General features: G+C 38.3%; 1 protein-coding gene across 2 annotated transcripts; it reads left to right on the top strand.

The window, feature by feature from the left end:
• Positions 1–3,508: 3,508 nt before the first annotated feature.
• Positions 3,509–26,325, top strand: stat6 (signal transducer and activator of transcription 6, interleukin-4 induced). 2 transcript variants are annotated; one of them, XM_031746852.2, is made up of 22 exons: positions 3,509–3,896; positions 12,188–12,333; positions 12,500–12,644; positions 12,992–13,072; positions 14,071–14,239; positions 16,139–16,239; positions 16,508–16,656; positions 17,326–17,442; positions 17,552–17,719; positions 18,632–18,719; positions 18,806–18,928; positions 19,080–19,172; positions 19,796–19,999; positions 20,074–20,168; positions 20,250–20,383; positions 22,118–22,267; positions 22,363–22,426; positions 22,508–22,552; positions 23,216–23,251; positions 23,440–23,502; positions 24,200–24,286; positions 24,380–26,325. In XM_031746852.2, the coding sequence occupies exons 2-22, from the start codon at positions 12,200–12,202 to the stop codon at positions 24,405–24,407; spliced, it is 2,274 nt and encodes a 757-aa protein (XP_031602712.1). In that variant the 5' UTR covers positions 3,509–3,896; positions 12,188–12,199; the 3' UTR covers positions 24,408–26,325. The 2 variants fall into 2 exon arrangements, with proteins under 2 accessions (XP_031602712.1, XP_031602713.1); XM_031746853.2 differs by having other exon boundaries at positions 3,511–3,896; positions 22,366–22,426.
• The last annotated feature ends 451 nt before the right edge of the window (positions 26,326–26,776 follow it).

Raw genomic sequence — 26,776 nt, 5'->3', positions numbered from 1 at the left:
CTGTATGCAGGTTCTGTATAATGCTATGTGATAAACGCTGTATAATCTGTATTGTTATTGCATTTACTTGTAAGTACAGTACATAAGATAAAGGCTATAACTATTAATGACATCATCATGAGGTAAAAATGTTAGGGATGTTAATAAAATATATATTGTAAAAGCAGAATTACAGTAAAATGGATTTACATTCTGAACTAAGACAGTAATGAATCAGTGCCCATATTTACAAAATATGAATGTGCATAGAATAGTAATACTTAGATAGATTCGCATGTGCACATTGCCGCATGCACAAGATTTCTATGAATACATGCGCAGATATGGAAGGTTTCTTTTTCATTTGACTATGCAAATGAAAAAGAAACCTTGGTACACCCCATGCAGCAGCAGCTTGCAGCACCACCTTTAGCAGCAATAACTCAATAACTATTGAGTCTCTCACATCGTTGTTAGAAGAATTTTGGCCCACTCTTCTTTGTGAATTTGCTTGGGTTCGTTGAGGTTTGCGGCTCTGGACTGCGACCACAGCATTTCAGTGACCTGAGGTCTGGACTTTGACTGGTCCATTGCAACACTTCTTTTCTTTTCCAGTAGTTCTGTTGTAGATTTGCTGCAAAAGAACAACTGGAGGACTGCAAAGAGCCCAGGTGCTGTGTTTGCAAAACAAATTAAAGAGGAATCACTGTCTTGCTAGTTAGCATGAAGTGTTTGCATATTATGTCCAAAAATCTACACACCTTTGGTTTTGTCTTTTGAAAGGACATTGTTCTAGGAGTGTTGTGGTTTCTAGAGAAACTGAAGCAGTTTTCTCCTGGGAGCCCGTCCAAACAAGCCGCACTTCTTCAGTCTTCAACTTTAACTTTTAAAATGCTGAAGCCTGCAGAGTCTGGGATGTAGCTATTGCATCTAAACTATTGTGTAGTTTCTCTGAGCACCGTAGGGCAGACCTTGGTCCTATTTTGGTGGGATGTCCACCAAGTGTTTGCTACACTGTATTTACAAACACTTTCTGAAGACCAGCAAACTGCCAAAACTTCTGCTGTTTGTGTTGTTGTTAGCTAGAAATGCGGTTTTGTGTTTATTTGTTGGAAAAATAAATATGCTTTACATTTCAGACTCCTCCTGTTGTTATGACTACCTTGTTTTGCCTACTTGGTCACTCGACCAAGCTCACAACAAAAACATTTGCCTCCTTCCTAATTTCTCTTTTATATATATATATCTCACACATGTATGTTTCAGATCTTCAAAATAATTTCAATAGTAGACAAAGACAACCTGGGTAAATACAGAATGCAGTTTTTAAAGAATGATTCAATTTAGCTATCCAAACCAAACTGGTCATGTGTGAAAAAGTAAGTGTATTAACTGTGGTTAACCACATTTTTGGAAAGCTGAGTTCAGTTTCACTAGCCGTGCCCAAATTTGTGTGAAATGAAGTAGACTAAAAGATCTGGAAAAGAAACACATGCCACGATCTAAAGAAACAGCAGAGAAACAAAATCACTGATGTCTGTCGGTCTGGAAAGGGTTACAAAAGCGCTATACAAATACAGGCCATTTACCATTTACCATTAGTAAGGCTTCGGGACTCCAGTGAACCACGGTGAGAGCCATTATCCACTAATGGAGAAAACATGGAACTATACTGAACCTTCCCGGGAGTGGCCGGCTCAACAAAATTACTCAAAGAGTACTGGCCTCACTTGCCTCAGTTCATGATTCAGTAAGAAGAAAGAGACATAATGAAGGGTTTGGACTGACCTTGTCAAAGCCCAGACTTGAATCTAACTGAGATGTTTTGGCATGAGCTTAATAAGGTTGTTCTTGCTTGAAAACCGTCCAATGTGTCTGAATTAAAATAAAATTCTGGACAGAAGAATGGGCAGTGGCTTGGGTACTTTTTCTCTTAATACATGAAATCATCATTTAAAAACACTTTGTATTTACGTGGTTATCTTTGTCTAATAATAAAATTTGTTTGATAATATGAAACATGTAAGTCTGACAAATATGAAAAAAAGGAAATCAGACAGGGGCAAATATTTCACAGTACTGTATGTAGATGGAGTTTGGCACTACAGCACTTTCTACGTGAGATGAAGAAGTCTAAAGAACCATTAAAGAAAAACATTTGAGAGTGCTATAATGCCCTTATTTTCAAAAGTGAACCAGTTTCTTTTTAATCTTATGAAACATGAACTGATTAGTGATGATGCACAATGTCCATTTAATGTTTAATGGGATCATTAATCATACATAATTTATGATTTTTAATGGATAGAAACACAGAGCTTATAACCACCACTTCGGTGTTCCAATAGCAAAGTGTGTTACCTAAGAATTTATAATTATGCTCAGTTTTTATGTTATATTAGATAAAAAATATGTTTTTCTCTCAAAAAACAAATGTTTTTTTTTTTAGATGTGGTGTAGTTTTATTTCTGTAATCAGTCATTTATCACTCAAAGAAGTTTTTGTAGTTTGTTAATGTTGCTACTTAATCTGCATTGTTGGATTGGGCAAGTGCGCATTTTATCTTCATGGTTTGACTTTATTTTTATTTGCTTTTGTAATAACTGGCCAATAACACTTGCTGAAAATGAAGTTAGAGGGTTAACCATGTCAAATACCTGATTATATTACATTAATTGTTTATTATTGTTATTATGCCTTTGTGTTTATTCTGCATTTGAATGTTTCCCTGCAAAGTTAAACCAGTTTTACCTAATTAACAGCGCCACTGCTGGCTTTGTTCGTCAGTATTAAAGCAGTGAACTGTAGCAAGTAGTTAAGCTGTGACGTTTTAGGAGCAAAATCCTTGTTACTTAATTTATCTTTAGCTGTCAAACAAAACAGAGAGGCCGATATATGCTTACTTAAGCTGCTTTACTTAAGTAAGCTGTTTGAATACATGTTGATTAACTGCATGTCAACAGCATTTTTGAGTCATACGTTAGTCACAGAAGATATCTGAATCAGATTGCACCAAACTCAACAGGAAAACGACAGTCTTAATGAGCTCTTATTAACCTGACAGGGTAAACTTCAAGCCACCGACCGGTGACTTTACCACAAACACGGAGCTCAAAGAAAGTTAAATCCTTCATGTTGACGAATAGTGCGAGTCTGATAAGTTTCCCTCTGCTTTACCGTTGGGAAGTTATCCCTCTTGAAGGCACTGCCATTTGCAGATATGGTATCATGTGTCTCCTTACTGGAAGTCAGACTACATTATGTTGCAAAATGACTCAACATTACTCCGCCTACGACTCGTTCTCTGGAAGTTCACCATGCCCACTACACTCACTTACAGTTTCTGTTTCAGCGCAATGATAAATACCGAGGCAGCAGTATACCCCCTCTCGCGGTCTTCCACAGACACAGATAGTGCAAAATTCACGTAGCCTAAATTCCAAAGTAATGACTAGACAAACACATGTCCCAGACTAAAAAAAGAAAGGAAAAAAAGAGCAGTTTTCCTGTTCGGGAACACTTCATACTGAATCATACAGCAGCCCTGGTAGCTGGCCCAACTGCAAACACACAGTACCCAGGGTCATGTGCGAACTTGAAGGCAGGAAATAAAGCGCGCTCCTCTGTTCGTGCGTAACAGGGAAGTGAGTCTAACCTAGTTTCTACGTTGTTAAAAGTTGCCTGCGCCCAGCGCGAAGGGCTGGCACTGAAAGTTCCGTTTTCTTCCGTTTTATCGACGCGTATTGCCCAGCTTTCCGAATTCAGCTTCAGCATTACATCGAGACACTGAGTGATGGAGGAAGGGCACGTTCTGTAGGACTGTTCGGTGGACTTGTAAGCCCAGCAGAGGGGGAAGAGGCGACGAGCTGCAGCAATTGTTTTTCTTTCAATGTTTTGAGTTCTCTACTTAGCCCAAGGTAAGCGTCAATGTGCCTTGTTTCATTCTGCTGGTGTTATCTCCGCTCAGTACGAAGCCGTGTCAGTTCCTAGAATCGCGCGTAATGGATGATGTGTGAGTGTTTGTCATGTTTTGCTTTTGAAACAACAGGCAGGATGGACGTCCGTCGGCCTTAAACACAGCCTTACATCGCGGTTATGTCACGTTTTATTTTTTTTAACACCAAAATAGTGATTATGATTTTTTTTAAAGATATTTTTTATCTTCTAAATACGTATTTGGTACTTACTTGTCTTTTACGAAACGTGGAAGGGAGTTATGTAATTATCAAGGCAGCATGAATGTTGCCTATTCACCTTAGTCCCTCCCTTCATGCCTTGCTGTCCAACTGTTTCATCCTGTGCCCTCATTACTCCAAAATGTGTGCCGTTTATGTGGCATCAACACTTATACTGGATGGAACCAGAAATAATTATAGGCATCAAGTTCATATCATCTAATCCAGTAATCTTATGACATCTCACAAATAATATAGTTGTAGTAAAACAACATTTCCTTTGTGTGCAAGTGTGCACTTTTAAGTCTTTAGAATAACTAAAGATAGTTACTCTGGCAGGGATTCGGTTTTCAGCCTGGCACCGCTGTGAAAACAACACACAGCTTGTAACTGATGCGTGCTGTGTGAAGACAAGGTTATGTCCTGCAAATGTTCAGCGATAAGGCACCGCTCCTGGCAGGCAGATGGGCACAATCATGAAAATGATTCGCACTATAAACTAGCCATCAGATAGTAGTCCTAGAAACATGAGAGTCCTACCCACTACTTCCCACAGCACATGAAAGAAACAAGCGGAAGTCTCTTGGTTTCTCTTTCAAATCAAATAGTTTGATTTGTGTGACTGTTGTGTGTGACTCTACAACCTTTATTTTATTGCACTCACACAAAAGAGTCAAAGCATAAGCTGCAAAGAGGGAGATGCTTTTGCACATGGAAAAGTGGTTGTTCTCTACATTCTTCTGCATTTTTTTGGCTTTTATGTTTGCGTCTGTCTACGCTGTACACAACATAATCTGTGTTGGCCTTGGAGGAGAAATCTCTTCTTCTTTGTGTCAAAACTGAGGGCCTTGCTCACTCTACGTGTTGTACTTCAGCTTTGTGCACAATTTTTTCAGTTGCCGGGGGAGTCATTTTGTTGATCTCACTTAAAGCACAGAGAACTTTAGCCTTACTTATCAGAAAAAGGATGATTCGGCGTTTAGCTTCAAAAGACATGGTTTGCTTGGTCAGTAGGGGAAGCAAATGCTTTAGTTGTGCTGTCGTGGTTGAGTTCATTATGAAGTTTTAAAAGTTAGTTGTCAGGCTGAGAAATAAGAAATGCTGCATTCAGCATTTAAAAGTAGTTTAGGCACTGCAGCGTGCTCCTTAGTAGAGCCTGACTGATGTATTGGCCAGCTAATATTGGTCTGCCAGACTGGTATGTACACTGGAACTTTTCTTTTTACAGAACATGATGTAGAAACAAATCCTTTTGGTAATTTGAAAGTAATTTGCCGTCATCTAGTTTGACTTGCAGAGCAGCTCGAGTTCTGGCAATGCTCTCAGCATTGGCCAAAGCAAGATTTAGACTCGATCTTGATGTTTTATAGGATTTGTTTCTGAATGGTTATAGTTATAACTGTAGAAATCTTCTGAAAACTATAATAAAAAACATCACTCAGCAGCAATTTCACTTTTGCTTTTCAAGAATATTCATTTGAACTCATCAAGTAATCTAATGATTTTATTAATCAGTTACTCTTACTATTAGTCTAAATTTTCTGATATGTATGAGTCACCAAAAGTAAAGGTTGAGTGTGTCTTCTGCAGTATTATATTATATTATGTTTGCTATTGTTTGAGACAAAAAGCAGCAACGCGTTTTTGGAAATATGGAGGTACTTTGGATCACTGATGAGCCGCCCTGCTGTTTCAGACTTAAATTGAATTCATCACCAAAACAAATTTTCCAAAGATTTTTAACCTTCTATGGGATGTTTTGTTTTTTTCTACCATTTTACTGAATAATTGGCTGGATGATTTAGAATTGAAATGATGAAATAATTAGAAGTAATCTTTATTTACTGTGAGTGGTAGGAGATTGTGTTAGGAAGGGTGTATATTTAGAAAAGTGAAGCTAACTGAAAAGGCTTAAAGGAGTCATTCTTCTCCCCATGAGCCAAATTATAGGATTTTCTCTAGTCATATAATTCGATTTTCTTGTTTTCATAAGTAACCAGTTCAAAACAGTCGCATAAGAAAAGCAAATTTCCCCACATTGGTTTCTGAGAATGCCAGTGGAAAATGACCAGTTATGGTTTGACTACCCCGTAACAGATTTTATCATATACAATGAGATGAACAGAAGGTCTTCAGGTAGATATGGGTTTTTCCCTATTTCACCCAGTATTCAGAAAAAATAGATATATTGTGTCCCTGGTGAAAAGCTGAATATTTGTTTTTATTACACAGTTTAAAGCATTGAGCTGTGAAAATAAAAGGGGCTTTTTTATGGTACTGCTTGTTTATGACAGCGTACCTTGACCTAGTGACACATTTGGCCATCAACATAAGAAGATATGAACGAGCTTCTTCAGTAGCAGTGCGTCTGTCCTCCTTCGTATTTTGACTGAATTCACCAGGGCAGTCTGCAGACAGCGCAGTCTCTGGAACACTGCAAAAGCCTTCACTGGCCAAGGTTTTTGAATAATGCATTAACTGATAAAAATGATGAATATGGAAAAATAATACAAAGTGATAAAGTACAAAACATAATACAACTGTTGCACATTTTCTCAATTGTCCTGATGGATTCTCGTTTTAATTATTTCATTTCACAGCAACAGTGCCAGTCAGATAAAAACTACTGTTTTCATTTGCTGATCATGCAGTGCTTCCGTTTAAGGGGGATTTCTCTATGGTGCACATTTTGGGTAACTTTATGAAAATGCAACCAGAAAAAACAATCATATTGTAGCTACGTGATAAAGATTTGCTTGAAAAAGCAAACTCCCATAAACTAATCTGTGTAGAATCGCATAATATGAGCAAGTTTACATGTTAGAAGACAATTAAAGTGATCTCTTTCTTTAACTTTGTTCTACACTGTAGAACCCCCCGCCTCCCAGCTGGGGAAACTCCCATGATTTGACACGTCCACTCACATCTAGCCTATATTAGACATTATCATAAAAATAGGAAGTAAATATTTGGCCTTGCAAACGATTTCAACCGGACTTGTTGCAGTTTTGTCATCTACTTCAACTTGTGAGGCCAAAAAGTGACAGAAGAAAGTTGATCATTCTGAATTACTGTCAGGGGATAAATGCTGGGAAGCTGTTCTGCACACCAGAGAGATGTACGTGCAGCAGCCTCCTGATGTTGGGATAATGTTAGTATAATCATATTATGTAATCACACAATACAAACATGCACAGTCTTGAAAAAAATAAACTGATTAGTGTTCTTTAATGGAAAAATGTTAAATAAATGACAGAAAACGTAGGCACAGAAAGCGAGGAATCGGCAGGCAGGCATGAGTTTCCACGACTACAAACTAGTGACATAAGGGGCAGAAAGACTTGCGTAGACCACTAAAAGCCTGAATTGGTAATCTGACAAATATGCTATGATGCTATCCTTTGATTGATTGCAACAGTTATTTCTTAAACACCAGTGTTGTATTTTGCAATCCTCTGACTTGGCAGTAATTCAGTTATGTTTGTTAAACAGCTTAAAGAGGAAAAGGCTAGGGTAGTGATGGATTGCCACTTAAACTCAAACAAAGTCAACCCAACCAGTATAGCAAGTATAGCACGGTAAGATTCTAGATAACTGAGAGAATAAAAACTTTGTTATAAGCTGCTGCTTGACAGTGTAAACGTAGTTGTGAGGGTAAAACTGTCGAACAAACCAGCTTTTTGGCTACCGCAAAGAGCCACTTTACAAAAGCCCTAACCCAGTTTACAGTGGCTTGCAAAAGTATTCGGCCCCCTTGAACTTTTCCACATTTTGTCACATTACAGCCACAAACATGAATCAGTTTTATTGGAATTCCACGTGAAAGGCCAATACAAAGTGGTGTACACGTGAGAAGTGGAGCGAAAATCATACATGATTCCAAACATTTTTTACAAATAAATAACTGCAAAGTGGGGTGTGCGTAATTATTCAGCCCCCTGAGTCAATACTTTGTAGAACCACCTTTTGCTGCAATTACAGCTGCCAGTCTTTTAGGGTATGTCTCTACCAGCTTTGCACATCGAGAGACTGAAATTCTTGCCAATTCTTCTTTGCAAAACAGCTCCACAGCTGTCTTGTGACGGCCTCAGAGGTTGTCTAAGAGAATATTTGGAGCAACAACACCATGAAGTCCAAAGAACACACCAGACAGGTCAGGGATAAAGTTATTGAGAAATTTAAAGCAGGCTTAGGCTACAAAAAGATTTCCCAAGCCTCGAACATCCCACGGAGCACTGTTCAAGCGATCATTCAGAAATGGAAGGAGTATGGCACAACTGTAAACCTACCAAGACAAGGCTGTCCACCTAAACTCACAGGCTGAACAAGGAGAGCTCTGATCAGAAATGCAGCCAAGAGGCCCATGGTGACTCTGAACGAGCTGCAGAGATCTACAGCTCAGGTGGGGGAATCTGTCCATAGGACAACTATTAGTCGTGCACTGCACAAAGTTGGCCTTTATGGAAGAGTGGCAAGAAGAAAGCCATTGTTAACAGAAAACCATAAGAAGTCCCGTTTGCAGTTTGCCACAAGCCATGTGGGGGACACAGCAAACATGTGGAAGAAGGTGCTCTGGTCAGATGAGACCAAAATGGAACTTTTTGGCCAAAATGCAAAACGCTATGTGTGGCGGAAAACTAACACTGCACATCACTCTGAACACACCATCCCCACTGTCAAATATGGTGGTGGCAGCATCATGCTCTGGGGGTGCTTCTCTTCAGCAGGGACAGGGAAGCTGGTCAGAGTTGATGGGAAGATGGATGGAGCCAAATACAGGGCAATCTTGGAAGAAAACCTCTTGGAGTCTGCAAAAGACTTGAGACTGGGGGGAGGTTCACCTTCCAGCAGGACAACGACCCTAAACATAAAGCCAGGGCAACAATGGACTGGTTTAAAACAAAACATATCCATGTGTTAGAATGGCCCAGTCAAAGTCCAGATCTAAATCCAATCGAGAATCTGTGGCAAGATCTGAAAACTGCTGTTCACAAACGCTGTCCATCTAATCTGACTGAGCTGGAGCTGTTTTGCAAAGAAGAATGGGCAAGGACTAGATGTGCAAAGCTGGTAGAGACTGGTAGCTGTAATTGCAGCAAAAGGTGGTTCTACAAAGTATTGACTCAGGGGGCTGAATAATTACGCACACCCCACTTTTCAGTTATTTATTTGTAAATAATGTTTGGAATCATGTATGATTTTCTTTCCACATTTCACGTGTACACCACTTTGTATTGGTCTTTCACGTGGAATTCCAATAAAACTGATTCATGTTTGTGGCTGTAATGTGACAAAATGTGGAAAAGTTCAAGGGGGCCGAATACTTTTGCAAGCCACTGTATATAGGGGAAAAGACTCAACTAATTCCAATGTGTTTTTTCATACTCCTGCATACAACTACATAATTATAGCTCTAGAACCAGTTCAGTCAAAACACAAGAAACAAGATCAGAAAGACCTGTATTCCAGCCTGTAGGTTTTTTCCATACATTTCGCTCTGAGCTGTTTTGGGTACTGTGTTGCCCAAATCTAATGTTACAGCCCAACCAGAGGGACTAGGAACATGAAATTGCCAATCACATGTACATTGAAGTTATTTCTGTTATGCTGTTTCTATTTTAGAGTAAAATCTGTCAAGTAATATTCAGTCATATTCATGTAGGACTATATCAAAGTTATAAAGTCCTTTACTGTTATAAACGTCTCTTCATAGATGGTTTCTCAGTGTCAGCATTAACAGGATCCAACATTACATTTACCATACATTTTCTCACCGTGAGTGAAGTGAAGAAATCAAACATAATATCTGTAGTTGTAGTTTTCATAAGCATATAAAGACTGGTCACTAAATGATCATGTCGGGTTAGAGTGAGCTGCTCTGTACTAAAACTCTTAAAATGATAAGTTTCTTCTGAGCATTAAAACTGGCTGCATTGTTGCGTAGCACCTAAGTATGTTGGGATTCTGTGACCTGAGGGGTGGCACTTCTGTGGAATAGACTTTTACTGCTTGATCTTACTGGGATCTGTATCAGATCAACAGTTTTGAATCTCTTGTTGTGTTCCTTTGGCTATTCATAACTCATCCTTAGTGGCGTGTGTTGTCTTTACAAGGAAGGAGTGGGTTTTATGGGGTTTGTCTGGCCTTCGTCGATGTTTACGTGGGTGTTGCATATTAACGTAACGTCCACAAGAATACCGGGACTCGGAAGAATTTAGTTACTGTAACAGGTAACAGGTTAATTACTGTTAGTTGCATGGATGAGCTTTTAGACCACAACCATGTTTAAACCGGGTTTTATTACTGTGTTTTGTCTACACACAGACAGACATCTACATTTGCCTTTGTGGTTGTGCCAGTTACTGTTTTTAACATGCTGGAATTTTTAATGATAAAGATCTGAAAAGCTGTTTATATTTGACAAAGCTTTTGATAGCATGGTAAAAAAGTGCCACAACACTGAGATGATGCATTTTTTACAATTTTAAGTAAAAGATAAATGTGAGACTATAACATGATAAAAATTGACATTTCTTTTTATAATAAAGAGGTTCTTGAAGCAGTGCACTTTGTCAAAAGTTTGCTATTCAAAATGCAAAAACATACATGTAAATATGTAACACTGCAAACGCAATCCAATACACACGTGCACACTCACTAATCTAAGCAGCTGTGGAGTGATAGTTGCTGGATTTTAGGAATTGTGGCTTGCTCAGTGGAGAAGCTGTTACGCAATGCTTTGTTTCGTCAGTTAAGACACACCAGTATTAAAAAAGTTGCTCAATGTTACAAAACAGAAATCATGACTTGGGAATAAGACTTTTCTTGCTTGTAGTCACACTGCCTTAAAAGGCATATCATTTCTGTTGGAGAGATCCTACAACATGTGCCTCATGTTTCCACCAACTTAAATTAGTAACAAATCAGGAAATCCTTCAACTTACATAATCACAGTATTAATGTCAAAAGATATGCAAGGCTTTGTATCACAGTGAAAATCAAACGGCTCATCAACATGTCTGTTGGAAAGTTTAACTTCTGCTCAATTGTCTGACTTTCATGTTAGCCTTAGAAAAACAAGCGTGCAGTTAGATTGTTTATCCTAAGCTCATAGCATGTAGTTGGTTGATCCCAGCAGGATCATTTTATAACATTTATATCTCCACAGCTGTGGATACTGTAAACTGTTTATGAACAGCATATGTGCATGTTTGCTACTGACGCAGTTGAGCTCTGATGTCTGTTGCAGATATTACTAATTGATAAAATTATAAATTAAAAAAACAAAAAATAAAAAAAATTAGCTGCTTTGTTGTGCTATTCAGTGGATCCTTAGTATGACCAACCAATACTGGCCTATCACCGAGATTCACGGTTACTGTTGTTTGGCTTATGTGCTGTCTGGTATGCAGGAAAGGGCGCCTAGTGATAGGTAGGAAATAAAATATGGTGTCAACAGAGCAGCTCAGAGTTTTTTTTCCTCATTGTTTAAATGTGCTCAGGCCTGCTTTCAGCACATGTTGCAGAGTCGGCCGAACAGATGGTTGTCAGGGCTAAAGCGGTATCGCAGCAATGGCTGGCTTGTTTATAAAAACACGAACAATGTTACATGCTGCATGTGTATGTATGTATTGAGATGAAAATCATATTGGGTGATAAATAAAAAAAACCTAACCTTTTCTCCATAAAGAGTGACGCCGCTGACCCAGCTCTTGTCTCTTTGACAAACATTCAGATAATTTTGATCTGTATTCTCCTTCTCCCTCTGGATCCATAAAGTAGTGGTTAGCACATTAGCCTAACAAGGAAAAGCTCTCTAGTCTGATCCCAGAGGAGACACAGCTCCCTTGGGGGTCAGGAGGGGCATCTAGAGTAAAAAATCAAATCAAACACTACTGACTGTAGCGTCACCTGGTGAATGAAGGAGCACCTGAATGTTGAATCAGAAAGATGCGCTGTTTAGTTTCACTGTGTTTAAAAAAAAAAAAGTCATGGGAAAAGTTAGAAACATGTCATTTCCTTTTACTTCCTAGCTCTGCGTGATCATGACCCAGTGGATACACATGACCCAGATGTTGCAGCATCTGCCTTATGAGACAGTCAGCAGCCTCTATCCACCAAACTCCTTCCCGATTGAAGTCAGGCATTACATATCTGAATGGATAGAGAACCAACGATGGTATGATGCACACACATACTGTACATGTACATGCTTGTATAGTTTATATATACACACTATGCATGTTTATTCTTAATAAATATTGCATGTGTTTATTCATAAGGGATTGTGTGCGTGCGTGTGTGTGTGTGTGTGTGTGTGTGTGTGTGTGTGTGTGCTCTCACAGGGAGGACTTTTCACAGGAAAAGGTAGAGCAAGAGAGTCAAGCTCAAATTCTGTTGGACCAGGGCATCAGCATGCTGCAATCCGTTGCTCAGCAGAATGCCAATGTTGTCGAGAAGATGAAGCTGGTGCAGATGAGCAGGAACATGGTAGGGGAGCAGGTTTGATTAAGTGAGACCACCAATAAAGCCAAAGAAATTATCAATTTGTTTAGAAAGAAAGTGACATTTTATTTTAGTTTTTGGGCTTTACCATCACCCATAAAATTTCACCTTTGCAGAAATTCCTGTTTAGATTTTTCAGCCTTCTGCAGCTTTTGTTGCTTGGATCCCTTCAAACTTCTGAAGAGTGCAAAAACCTTGGTAGACTTTATGACAACGTTAGAAACTTCCTTAAACCTGCTACAACATACATGTTAGGAATGCATTGTCTTTGATATCATTTGCATTCATTATTGCATACTTATAATTAGTGGTATTATTTGCTTATTTTACAGGAAATGTTTCACCAGCAGCCACTGAAGTTTGCATTGATGGTCAGAGACATCCTCAGGCAGGAGAGGGCTCTGATAACCGGAGTAAGTCCCTTTTATGTTAAGTCTAACTAGTTTTTTTTTTCAAAGGCAAACGTATTTATCCCACAAGTTTTTCCACGTCCCAGTACATCCCTCACCTCAATTCTGCCTATTTTGGCAGTCTCTCGTGTTAGTCCTTATGTTGATACTGTGATTATTATTCCTTATTATTGAGACGTGTTGTTATATTTCCAGGTTGGTTACATTTTAGGGTTTCATAGGGGTTTTTGATTACAACGTGCCAACTGCATAGATTTCCTGCTGAAACGTAAATCCCCAGTTGTAGCAGCAGTTCAAATCCTTGATATCAAAGCATCTTTGAGTCTGTCAATAGGAACAGTGTTATAGCAGGTGTGGCAAGTCGGTGAGGTGGAGATGGGGGGAGGAAGCATGTAGGAAGAGCACAGATTTAAGCCACGTAAAGTGGATGCTGATTGGCTCTGATTGAACTAGAGTAACTGCTTCGATTATTGAGATTGACAGTGTGGGAAAGTGGTAGTGAGAGCGAGCGGTTTTAAGAACAGGAAAACAGACTAACACCCACGAAAGCAGATAGATGAGTGATTACAGATCTTCCTTAATGAACTTCATATCTGTTAGGTAGTGGAATTATCTACCAGAAGAGGCGCTGGTTTTATGCAATGAATGGCAATAAAATTTGTGCAGTTATTTAAAAAACAACAACGTTATTTTGTGCATATAATCATTAGTCAGGAGTCATAACTCATGCTGACCTGATACATGTATGTTTTTGATCAAATCTAACTTGCATTTCCAAAGATGTCATCTTGCAACATAAAACAGCTTAGCTCTTCTTAGAAATCCCCACAAGACATCATTGTTTCAAGTTTACGTCTACCCTTATAAAAATACACTGGTAATAGCTGGCAGTCACAAGCCACGAGGCAGAATTGATGAGAAGTATTGTTGAAGAGGGATTAAATGTACAAGTGCTTTGTGTGGTGCTTTGCAAGTCCGTTTAACATTTTTCCTGTTTATAGGCCACCACTGCACAGTACCCAGCGTACCCGACGAATGATATAAGCAAGCAGGACGTGGACCAACTGGTCCTGAAGGTGCTCGAAGTCCAGGAGATCCGAAAAAAGATGCACCAGATACAAGAGGAGCTTAACTGGGAGAGGCAAAACTTTGAGAGTGCACACACACAGGGTAAACGCATGTTTTCCTTTAGCAATACATGAATGATTACATGCCTTAAATATCGTAAGCAGTCAGACCACAGTAATAATTGCCAAAAGACTTCAACGGCAAAAATGCAGCTTACATCAACAGAGTTCCTGTTTTTCAAGGTTAAATCATAATTTCTTTATTTTCTGCTTCTTTTGCTTCTGAGTCTGTTCACCTATTTTAATTCCACTTGTTAATTTTTTGGAGGATTTGTTTTTAAATGCTTGAAAAAGAGAGAGTTTTTATAAAAACTTTATTTAGAAGATCATTCTCTGGCAGCGACATAAATTAAAAACATCCAGGTGCTGTGAATGGAGCTCTAGCTGGTCTGCTCAGTAGGAAGTTGCAGATGTTATCATTTTTCAAAGCAGAATAAGCAGAGATGGCATATTTAAATGGATGTTGGCGTTCTTTTGTTTTTTTAGATACATTAACCCCATTGTCTGGGGACGTTGCTAATGATATTTATTTTTTATCTTTATCTAATTTGATGTGTCAAACTGTTTTTGAGGTCAAGCTTTGTCTAATTATACACAAGACTTAATGTAGTAAGATAAAATGTGAAGCACACACTCACTTTTTGAAGACCCAATAAAACTGAATGATCAATAGAGGAGGTGCTGCCCACTACCAAAGGACTTCTACGTGGTGCTTTTTGTTTAATGTTGGTCATTTGACCCTCATCATAAACAGTACTTGCATGATGTTCTCAAAGAAGTATGATTAGATATAATTTTTTATTACGCATTTAATTGTTCAAGTGGTGAAGCTGTTGGAACCGCATGGTTGTTTTGTTTGTAGGACTGCAGCTATTGATTAATCAGAATCAAAATACTAATCCCTAAGGAAATGGTCTGTTTTATATTTTTGATAAGAAAGCTATTAAAACAGACGAACAGTCTAAAGTACGAAGTAAAGGATAAAGAAAAAAAGTAAGAAAAAGTTAGAGCAAATGAAACAGGCTGCATGCTATTTTAGTAATAGTTACTTTGGTAATAGAGTAATCTATCAATTATTCATTCTATTAATCGAGTAACTGGATAAATAATGAATGATAATAAACATTCAAAAGAGAAAAAACACAAGAGTTTTTCAGAATGAATGAACAGATATATGCGGTTAAACCCTTTGATTGTATTCATGTGCCGTATTGAAATTACACTTTTTAAAGAAAGCATTATGCAAACGTTTTTTTCAAACGCGTACATCCAAACTGATCAATACTGATCATTTATTCATTCATTGCAGCAAGAAGGTCATAGGTTAAAATCCAGTGGCTGGCCGTGCCCTTTGCGTATTCTCTCTGGGAACTCCTCCCACAGTCCAAAGACATACATGATTAAGTCAATTTGCAAATTTAGTCTTTCTGTGGGAACCCTAACTTCCAGTGGAATCCAAAAACCCCTCACTCTGTCGACTCGACGTGTCGTCACATTTCTTGGCAGATGCAGGTCAGATTGGTTGGAATGCTGTGGAGTAGGGTTACAACGTGGCTTTTTCACTTAGGCATAGTTCAGACATTAGACATTAGGTGTGCCCCACTTTTTAGGTGTGCCCTGTAATAGCTAGGATAGGCTCCAACCCTCTGTGACCCTGAATTGCATAAGTGGAAGAGGATGAATGGATGGATGAATGTTCCCTTGTTTTTGTTAGGTCTGTGTGTCCCGCTGCTCTTACACAAAAGTCAGTCTGTCAAAAGAGACTCACCTTTAGGTTGTGCAATCTTTTTTTTTTTGTCAGAAAGCTTGTTTCTGAGGGAAAAAAATATGTTTTCTACGTGCAGCACGGAAAGTCCATTTTATTTTTTAACTTAAAGCAAAGCAGCATTTCCCAACAATGCAGGAAAGACTCGACATGTCATGTTGCTTCTTGTTTTAACAGGGTCGTTCCAGCAGAATGGACTGGATTCTGCAAATGCAGAAATCAAGAAACTTCAGACTCACATCCAACAGCTGGAGTACAATATACAAGCAATGGCCACGGTGAGCCAGCGGCTTATGTTACCATCATCAACATTACTGGCATCCTAGAGAGAAGTTAAACTAGAAGTTAATCTTTAGAAATTTTCAGATTATTAACAGCAAAGAACAAGACGAGATCTTCATCCCGTTTAATTAAACCTGTTTGAATTTTTGATGTTCCTCATCTCATTTAAATATACTGCTAGTTGATAGATAAACAGTTATTACCTGATTACTTGTTTTCAGTTAATAATCAAATTGCAATGTGTTTGGATTCTGGTTTTTGTAGAAACGTTCACAGCTGCTGAAGGAGTCTATGGAGCTGCTGGGCATCTGCCAGACCCGATTTCTTAACAGGCTGAACGAGTGGAGGTGGGAGCAGCGCAAAGCAGCCATAGGATTTCCTTTTGATGACAACCTCAGCCCCCTGCAGACCTGGTGAGCTGCAAACCACTCCACTATTTGTACTCACAGCCTTTGTGGTATTGGTTTATGCCGTCCTGGTTAAAACCCACAGTTCAGTGTCTTTGACACACTTGTTTTTATGTTCCAAGTTTAACACTAAAAAGAGGACACCTTTATGCACACAATCCAGTAACATACCGCACTCTCATTTAAGAGATGGATTTTTGAAGTCTGCATATTTTTAGTGATTTTTGGATTTATTTGAAAACTTTATTGATCAGTATCCAGCTGTAGCAAAGTTGGCCTGGCAGTTGGTTTGATCTGTTGTTTCCATCTTCATTTTGCTCAAATATGAATTATTAGAACTTTTGGATGGAGTGCAGTTTTTCTCAGTTATTGATGAGCGTGGTGAATTTGGTGATCTCCAATCTACCATTAGATTCAAGTCCTTTTTTATATCCCTCCTCAGGATCAACTGTAATCACTTTCTTGAATACTTACTGATTTTAACTACCACTTACTGGACACTCCAATGACTCCATCAGAATTTCAGCTTATTTAACACAGACAAAAAATCTCTGATGGAGAATGACTGTATGAATTATAAATGTATAAAATGGTCAGTTATTAAACAAATGTTTTGCATTTTTTACTAGCTTGGGTGTTTGTGTTTTTGCTTTCTTTCTATACTTTCTCTGTTAGGGCTGAGCAGCTTCTTGGGATGAATGGAAACCTGAGACAAGAGTTGATGCTGACCGGGGAACTGACCTCGGAGCTCCAGGAAGGCCTGTCAAAACTTGTGCAGGTTTTGATTGAAAGGTAGTACAGTCCCATTGTTTCCTTTCTTACAAACAGCAGTGTAAAGGACTCACTTTATTACCTTTTTTTAAAAGAAGAAGACAGTTTTCTAACTCTGTAACCCTTTCAGCTCTCTTATAGTGGACAAGCAGCCCCCACAGGTGATAAAGACACAGTCAAAGTTCTCCACAACTGTGCGATATCTGCTGGGAGAGAAGGTAGCTCCTGGGAAGCCTGTGTTGGTGAAGGCACAGATCATTAATGAAATGCAGGCCAGGAACCTGGCAAACGTACATGGGTGAGTCGTGTGTTTCTGGGCTGGAATCTGAAATTCCTCACACTTTGACAGAATATCCTCACTGTGACAAATTGTGAGGGAAGAAATAAAAACTGTGACCAAGCTCCATCGCTGGCTCTCTCCTCTGCTCTCTGCTCTCTGTCATGGATGCATAAGAAGCATCGGGTCTGTGTGTCTGCTTCCCCAAAGGTGTGCCTGTGCCACACGGAGCAAATAGGCCACAAAGAAAATTGTGCAGAGCAAACAGAGCATGGGACAAGATCTGACATGTACTTAATGTTGCAATCTTCCCAATATCGGACGTGTGGAAGCTGTGGGCATGTTTACTTATTCTTTATAGCATAATTGGCAGGAAACATTCACACCTAACTTTCAAACCACTTCTTAAACTCCTGTTATTTGCTGTGGAACATGTTGGAATATTAAGGTTATTAATTGTTATTAAAGTTTGAGTGTTCACAGTTAAATTAAAATCACCACATTCCTTAAAATAATTATTTCCCACATTATTTTAACACAATAATGTGGATACATAGATAACACAAATCAACTGCAACCATTTATTATTTAATAGAAAGGCAAAAGTGTGAGTAAGCCTAACTATACAATTGTAGCATTTATCTACAATAACATTAACAACAGAGTCAGGTGTTTGGTTTCGTTTTGGCTAGATTTATTAGTTAACACTGAACGCCTCATATTATCAGCTAGCATTTCTGCTGTGTACATTTGATCTTAGGCTGTGCAGGATGTATGTCACGATCTTGTTTGTTGTTTAGCATCTTGTAGATTAGCACATAATTAAATCAAATTAACTACAGAGGTTAAAACTTTGAGTGGTTATTATTGAGGTACTGACTATCCAGTAGTTGTATAAGGAAATAACTGACAATGAAATTGTGTTACCTGCAGTGATAATGTTGGTGAGCTCATCAACAATTCGGCCGTCTTAGAACACAACGCAGCCACCAAGAGCACTTGCTCCAACTTCAGAAACATGGTACGTGCGGGTCTGCATTTTCAGCCCATATTTAATTGATGTTCAGCCTCGTTGGGAAATGCGAACTTTTATTTTTGATTTAACAGTCCATCAAGAAAATCAAGAGAGCAGACAGAAAAGGATCAGAGTCTGTGACAGAGGAGAAATTTGCCCTCCTGTTCTCCTCAGAGATCAACATCACAGGCTGTGAGACTCCGTACAGGATACAGGTTTGACCCTATCCGGCATTCTGACTGTTGTTTACCTGTTCACATTACTCAGGTGACTTGAGTTATTTTGCTAACTTATGATCTGTTTTGTTGAATGCATGCTGAGCACACATACGGTGTAGTTATGGTAACGTAACATGTCTGATTACAGGTGATCTCTCAGCCAGTGGTTGTCATTGTTCACGGCAGTCAAGACAACAATGCTGTGGCCACCATCATATGGGACTGTGCATTTTCTGAGCGAGTAAGTGTGAAGTTCTTCTTTTGTTTTGCTTCTTTTCTGCTGTTGATGATTTTTCCTTTTTACATTCAGTATTGCAGTTTGTCTTTTGTGCTGTTACGAGTGTTTTAAAGCCACAACATACACTATGTGCTTCATACTCTTGACTTCACCCCTGAACTGGAATTCAGCAGGGACTGGCGAGGCATTATATCAACTTCCCCTTGCGGTGGAAGAAACACAGAGGCAACTGTGGAGAGAGGTGTGGCTTATAAAATGCACAAATGGAGAAGCAGCAGCTAACAGCATAGGTGTGGCAGCAGTCATGTGGAAAAAATATGAGTGCAGTGACACACTTGACCTGATTTCCAGAACTTGGCAAGAGTTGAGTGTCCCTAGAGCCCGTGTGTGGGAAAGTGGAAGTGACATAAAAATAGAACATAAATAAATAGCAGACATTTATCATGAGGGAATAAACGCAGTTCCCTAAAAGTCTACATTTAACATTTGCCATAATACTGCATTTGTATATTTTTCTTTTTCTTTTTTCATTTTAAATTTTGTTTCACTCATCCCCTCACAAATTAAAAATATATATATGTGTATCAGTGTTTTCGCTTTATCAGCCTTTATGTCACTGCCATCAGGACAGAATACCCTTTGTGGTGCCGGACCGCGTGCCGTGGAGGATGATGTACACCACTCTCAACAGCAAATTTACATCTGAGGTTGGGACACAGCACAACTTGGACCAGTACAACCAACACTTCTTGGCACAGAAGGTCTTTGATAAGCCCGACTTTAATGAGGATTTCAGCAATATGATGGTTTCCTGGGCCCAGTTTAATAAGGTACGCATGTGCTTCTATTTGCTGGCACAGGCCAGTTTGACCTACAAATCTTACGCTGCCTTTCAACATTACAGGAGGTTCTCCCAGGTCGACCGTTTACCTTCTGGCAGTGGTTTGAGGGAGTAATGGAGCTGACCAAGAAACACCTGAAGTCCTACTGGAGCGAAGGGTAGGAACATTCTGCTGCTGTTTCACCAATGAACGTTAATAGCCTGTGATAAAAAAAGCTTACAGTGTTTTGCTCCAACAGGCTGATATTTGGTTTCATTGGGAAGCAGCATCTCCACCTGATTCTCAAAGACAGGCCCAATGGAACATTCCTGCTTCGATTTAGTGACTCGGAAATTGGAGGCATCACCATCGCTTATGTGTCTGCTACTGAAAGTAAGTGTTGACAGACCACCAGTTAATGTTCAGTTCTATGTCATCTCAGCACCTAAAGCAATGTTAATCCCGTTGACTAATAATTTTCATCATAGTTTTCGTCAACAACCTATTTTTTTTCCTAACAAAAGTAAGACTAAACGAAAACAAATGCACGACGACAAAAACTATGATGACACTTTTGTCGATTAATAAAAATATGATGGAAATGTTCCCGAGTCATGGGATCCAATCAGAACTTATTAAGTTGTGTATAAAGGCGGGACAAATTTGGAAGTGATCCAATCAGTAATATCCTTGTGGAGAGAGGTTAGATGCACACGTCTGAGCTGCTGCCAAGGAACAGGTGCTCCCTGTTTCTCACCAAAATGTATCAAAATGTCATAAGAGAATAGAAGACATATGACCACATTTCACATTTAACGTCAGGGAAAATAAGAGGCTTTTGTGGAGTGACTCTCAGAAATCAGATTTAGTCTAGGATAATCCCATGATATTTAGTCTACGAGAACTAGACTCAAAAGAATTTAGATGCTTAACTTCCTAAGACCCAAACTCTTTCATGGCATGCATTTTTAATTTCTCTTTGCTATTTGGGCTGATTGGGACCTGATGAATATAAAAACAAAGAATTACGTGATTTTTTTTTTACGTGATGTTTATTTCTGAGAAAAATGAGATCCACATATGTGGACATTTGCTTTAAATTTAGATAGAAAAGTGGCAGTATAATGTCCTCGTAAGTGGATATCAGGCCCTTGTAGAGCAAAATTGTGTATTTTGGGTCTAGACAACCCAAAATGTGATGTCCACATATGTGAACGCCAGGTCCGAGGAGGTTAAATTATGACTAAAGCTAAATGGCATTTTAGTCAAAAGATTATGAATAAAACTAAAGCAAAATCTGCTGTCAAAATGAACACTGACCTAAAGGATAAAGGTCCCTCTTTAAGACAGATGGTTTGAAAGAGGCGTGAAAGAGGGCCATCTATGTTCTCTGTGAGCCACCATCAAACAGAGTGGGTGGCTATGCAGTGTCAAGCTTCACTCATGTCTTTCAGGTGACCTCAATAGTTCACGTAATAGCATAATGGTTTCACTTGCTCTTCTATGTTGAGCCTGTCTGCCTCGCATGTCAAAGCAAGAGTGGGTCGACTAGTTTTTCTTATTCCCCTTCATACTGAAGGGTGTTCCTCCCAAAGTGCAAGTACAAGAAGAACATCTTGCATTCAGGTGACCTGAAAAGGTCACATGATAGGGTGAGGCATTATCTCACAGGGATTTCACCCAAAATCTCTGTCAGTAATGACCCACGCATTTACCTTGTGATGGGATTAAAAGTGGGTCAGTGACCTTCTTAAGAGAGAACCCCAACTAGGGTTGAAATACCTGGGAGTCTCCACCTTTTGGTTGTAGAACCGACCAAGCCTCTTGGATGAGAGATAAAAACATCTTCAACAAACTTAAAGAAGTCAGTCACTTTCTTTCCAATCTTGTTATGTGTACCTGCTAAAAATCTTGGACAAGCTTGATTCTCAGTGACCTTGACCTCAAGGAAATCACCTACAGTTTCCAAATTTTTACCAAAGGTGCATCTACTAGGAGGCTGAGGGGTAGCACTGTTGGCAGCCAGTATTTTTGTGTAAAATATCTGCATTTTACACAACATTTCAACTCTTTTTGGAATTGGGGGTTATACACATGAAGTGACAGATCAAACTTTTTTTTTCCCAGATGGGGGACAAAAAATCCAAAACATCCAGCCTTTCACCAAGAGAGATCTTGAGATCCGTGGCCTCGGGGACCGCATCCGTGACATTGACCACATAACGTATCTGTATCCTGAATTTCCTAAACATGATGTTTTCAGAAAATTTTACACAGGTAATGGTTGTCCTGCACAAAAACAGTCATACGGTCTCAGTTTAGGAAAAGAAAGTGAAAGTAAAAAAACTAACCTCTTTTTTTGTGGTTTGAAGCAGAGCCTACATTGTCCACCAACGCGGGTTACATCCCTGTGTCTCTCCAACTTAAAGTCGGCATGTAAGGATCTATTCATAACAAAATAATACATATAGGGAACATGTCATGTGTATATGTGTGTGTATCTTTTTATGTGTGCAGGGATGCTCAACGCCCAACTTCCAGTACACCATCTTCCTTCAACATGTGAGTGTCACTTGTACAGCCTTTGGTACAGTATTTCCATACCACCAGCTGAACCCATCATTCACCTTCGCTATTTGAGGAAGAGTAATTTAGCACAGGCAGCAATTACACCCAATTACCCAAATACCCAAATACCCAATTATAGTCACAATTATATTTACAATGAAATTTATGAGGTCACCTGTCATGAAAATAAGAAAACACAAAGTGTTTAAAGCTAAAAGTTATTGAAGTTTTAGATAGATAGATAGATAGATAGATAGATAGATAGATAGATAGATAGATAGGTAGATATGTTTTTTTTAGAAAACATTGCATTTGAAGGTTCATGGATAACAACAATAATTATATTTTAACATTAATGGTAATGAACAATACTGCTAATTTAAGGTAGGTATGGCATAAATATCACCACATTAGGTGGTCTATTTAAACATCCTGATTTATGCTTAATCCCATAATGCACTGAAGCTTCAAATCTAGAAAATATACTTCAGTTATGCCTGATCATGTTTCATTTCATGTCTCATTTTGTTTTTGTTGTTAATAGTTAGAAAAGATAATGTTGCCATAGCTGTGGTGTTGGACTGTTTGCCTTTTTTGTTTTGCTATCTTGGACTTTGGTTACACTTCATATTATGTGCTTTTATTTTGTATGTCCAGGGATACCATGCCCTCGCCTCACTCTAGCTTCAGTGTGTAAGTGTTGCTTTTATGTATTTCTCTTTTATACTCAACATCCACACCAACTACTTACTTAATTTAAATCTTTCAGTGTTTTTCTTTTAAATAACTGATTGAGCCACTGTTTTTTCTTTTTCTACTGATCTGGACTTTCCTTTTGCGTCACATTGTGTTCTTACCTTTCATTTTACATACGTATGCAGGGACTCTATGGCCCCAACACCTATAGTACAAGGGCCTGAAACCTCACAGAGTAGCTTCTCTATGTAAGTATCAAGCCTACACATTTTGTAATCTCATTTAGAGCAATCTGTTCATATTAACCAGTGATAACTCTATATATTTCACTTCCGTACCACTTGCTCCCTGTTTCAACATAATTATCTATAAATTGTCAGAAATTATCAGATTTTCAGATTCTGGACACAAAAAAAATATTGAAATGTGTACAAATTTGCTTGAATGAACACGTTTTCTTTACATGAAACGGTGCCACAGAAAAAAACATTTATACATGTGCATCTATTCCTGCATCACATCGCGGTTCACCTTTCACGGACTCACTACATCACAGAGTTACCTGTAAATCTATATTGTGGCTTACTGCGGTATATACGTATTTTTTATTTTTTTTTAGATTTTTATTATTTTTGTGGTTTGCCATTTTCTAGCCTAAAAAATGAATAAAAGGGTTATAATAGGGTTTATAAAAGTGTGGGAAAGGTTTTTATGGCTTAAAATAAATAATAAAAATAATAAAATAAACATATGATTTCTACTTCGGGGCTTTTCACCTATCATGTTCCAGGACCACCCCCGCGATAATCCAGGGAATACTTTACATGTATTCTCTCTGCTAAAATATCCTGAGTGAGGGAAACTTATGTCTCGTGCTGTGTTTCTGAATATTAAAGAATCTAAATGACCTGCTGATAGTATTTTCACTATTGCTACTTCTTTCAGGCAACAGTTCAACTCACCGTTCGGCTCACCAGAGTTCCCTGATGAAATAATAGATGGTGCGCCTACAGCTCCTGGCATGGAACCCATGTAAGTTTTTTGGTTCATTTCTGTATGACATCCATTGCAATGGTGACTGATTATTAGACAGTAACATCTTATGCTTGCGCTCTCTTTTTCTAGGCTTCCAGATTTGAACTTTTTCGATTAATCTAGAGTCTTCCTGTGGGCTGTGCAAAGAAGAAGCCGGCTAGAGATTGAAGCCAGACTTGTCTCATGTAACAAACGCGCCACCATTTGAGCAGATTCTCTTCCTTGACTCTCAACATCTAAAGTTTGGACTATGACCAGTGAAGATTTTGAGACAAACTGGATTTGTCTGGGACTCAACATGTTAAGAAAGTGTTACATGACAGGAGAAAATCAGTTTAAATCCAAAGTAAAACTGAGAACAAACCAGAACAAAAATGCTTTTCTTGCAGCCATCTGTGCCTTGGTGTCCATGTCAACAAGAACTTTGTATGCTTCTTGCCTAGTGGTAGGTCTGTTAATGTCCTTTCTTTTTGCTTTTCTTTTCTTTTCTCTTCTGTTTTGTGTGTGTGTGTTTCTTTGCTTGTATTTAGGAAAAGAATTGGATTACTGTACAGACTATAGCATTTTTCGAACAGTGGCCATAAGTGTGACAGCGGGTATAAAAAAGGGCAGTGGCACATGACATTGCTGGCCAGTGGACTTTAATATCCCAGGGGATTTTGTTTTATTAGTGTTTGGAGTATATTGCATGTTGGTCTATTTTAGTCATACATTGTATGTAACCCTTTGTGTTTTCATTTTTCTCGCAGTGTATTATTCATTCAGTCTCTGCATATAGTGCATGGTAAATACTCATTAAGGAATAAACACCTTTTCTGGCAGTGGTGACTGTGAGACTGTCACAACACTGACAGACTCTGCACAAAATGTCAGAAGTTGTGAAGGGTGATGGGCAAAGTTTATATTAGATCTACTGTATGTCAATTAAAAATTCAATTTTGTGTTTTCTGTTATATCAAAGCAATTTCTTGTTGTTTAATGTCAGCTGATACTTACTCGTTGTAGTTTTATTGTTTTCAACGAACTTTGTGCAACTGTGCAAATTTTTTTAAGTTCTCATTTTGATGGTCCAAAGCATACTAAAAAAATACCAAAAAACAGTCAAAGTAAAAATATATTTTCAAACCGTTTTCCCCTTATTTCCCTTTATTTTCAAGCACAACAATAATGTTATTAAGTAAGCAGTTCAGGAAAACAGACAGTTAACTCCATAGATGTTTGGACAATAATAGAATCTTTGTAGTTTTGCCTCTGTACACCACCATGGTGGATTTTTAAATCACATATTCAAGTTGTGATTGAAGTGCAGACTTATAGCTTTAAATGGATGGGTTTAACAAAAATATTGTATTAACAATTCGGGAAAGTACTAACATTTTAGAGGCTTAAAAATAACTAGATAAACTAACATTTCTGTACTTAACAAAGGAAAATCGTGCTGTATTTTAAACTGTTTTGCAGCATTTTGGATGAGAGCAGAGAGTATAGCCATGGAATAGTCTATAAAAGTCTGTAATTCCTGATCATTTAATGCAATACTTTTGCTAAAGTTTTTGAATTAAAGCTGAAAATCTGCGCTTCAATCACATGTTGATTGTCAGATTTAGAAACCCCTGGGGTGGAGTACAGAGGCAAAACTACAAAAATTGTGCTGTTGTCCAAACACCCATGGACCTAACTGTAATTCTGACACATTATAGTGTTTTCTCACTTTGTCCGAGCTTTAATATTTTTTTTTTTTTAAATTTTATTATGGCTGTTTTTATATGCATTGAATGTTAACCAAAACCAGTCATTCCCATAAAAGATGTTTTTACAACAAGTTTAGCACTACTTATCGTCACTGCCAGTGCTGTGCATGTTATCACATAACAGTGTGTGTTGGATGTTGAGAACAGATGTTAGATGTATACTTAACCTTTCATATGTTGTGGAGTGACTTTTGTTTATATCACCCTGGGGATACTACTACAATCCTTATAGTCTTTCACTGTGGAGACAAATAAAATTTCACTTTTTCTGTAAATAGTCAAAAACATTTGTTTGAATTTATTTACAAGAAATTGGTCATTTCTCCCTTAAGTCAAGATCCATGAGTTATCACTGCACAGTGGAAAATATTTTTCAGTACAAGCAGCTGCGGACAGATGAATTACAGCTTTCGGGGTACACAATCTCATCTGATTTGTTTATGGAAATGATTAGTTTGGGAGTGAGAAGTGTGTTATTAACTATATGACAATTGCTGTATAAATATAAGATTTGCTTATTGGTCTATCCTGTCTGAAAGTATATATCTAAATCCTGTTTTTTTTATTACACTTACTCTAAAAGAAAGGAGACAAAACAGGAGTTGGAAACGTAATAATTTTCAATTTGTTTTTTTTTTTTACATATAAAAATAATCAATTGCATTTTGATTGGGAAGGTATGCCTGTTACCACAAAGGCTGTCTATTGAATTAAACCATATTGCTGTATAACATAA

Source organism: Oreochromis aureus, linkage group 20, assembly GCF_013358895.1.
Source record: "Oreochromis aureus strain Israel breed Guangdong linkage group 20, ZZ_aureus, whole genome shotgun sequence".
Taxonomy (NCBI): Eukaryota; Metazoa; Chordata; class Actinopteri; order Cichliformes; family Cichlidae; genus Oreochromis; species Oreochromis aureus.
Note: the sequence above shows the minus strand (reverse complement) of the source record. Positions and strands in the feature narration are given on the sequence as shown.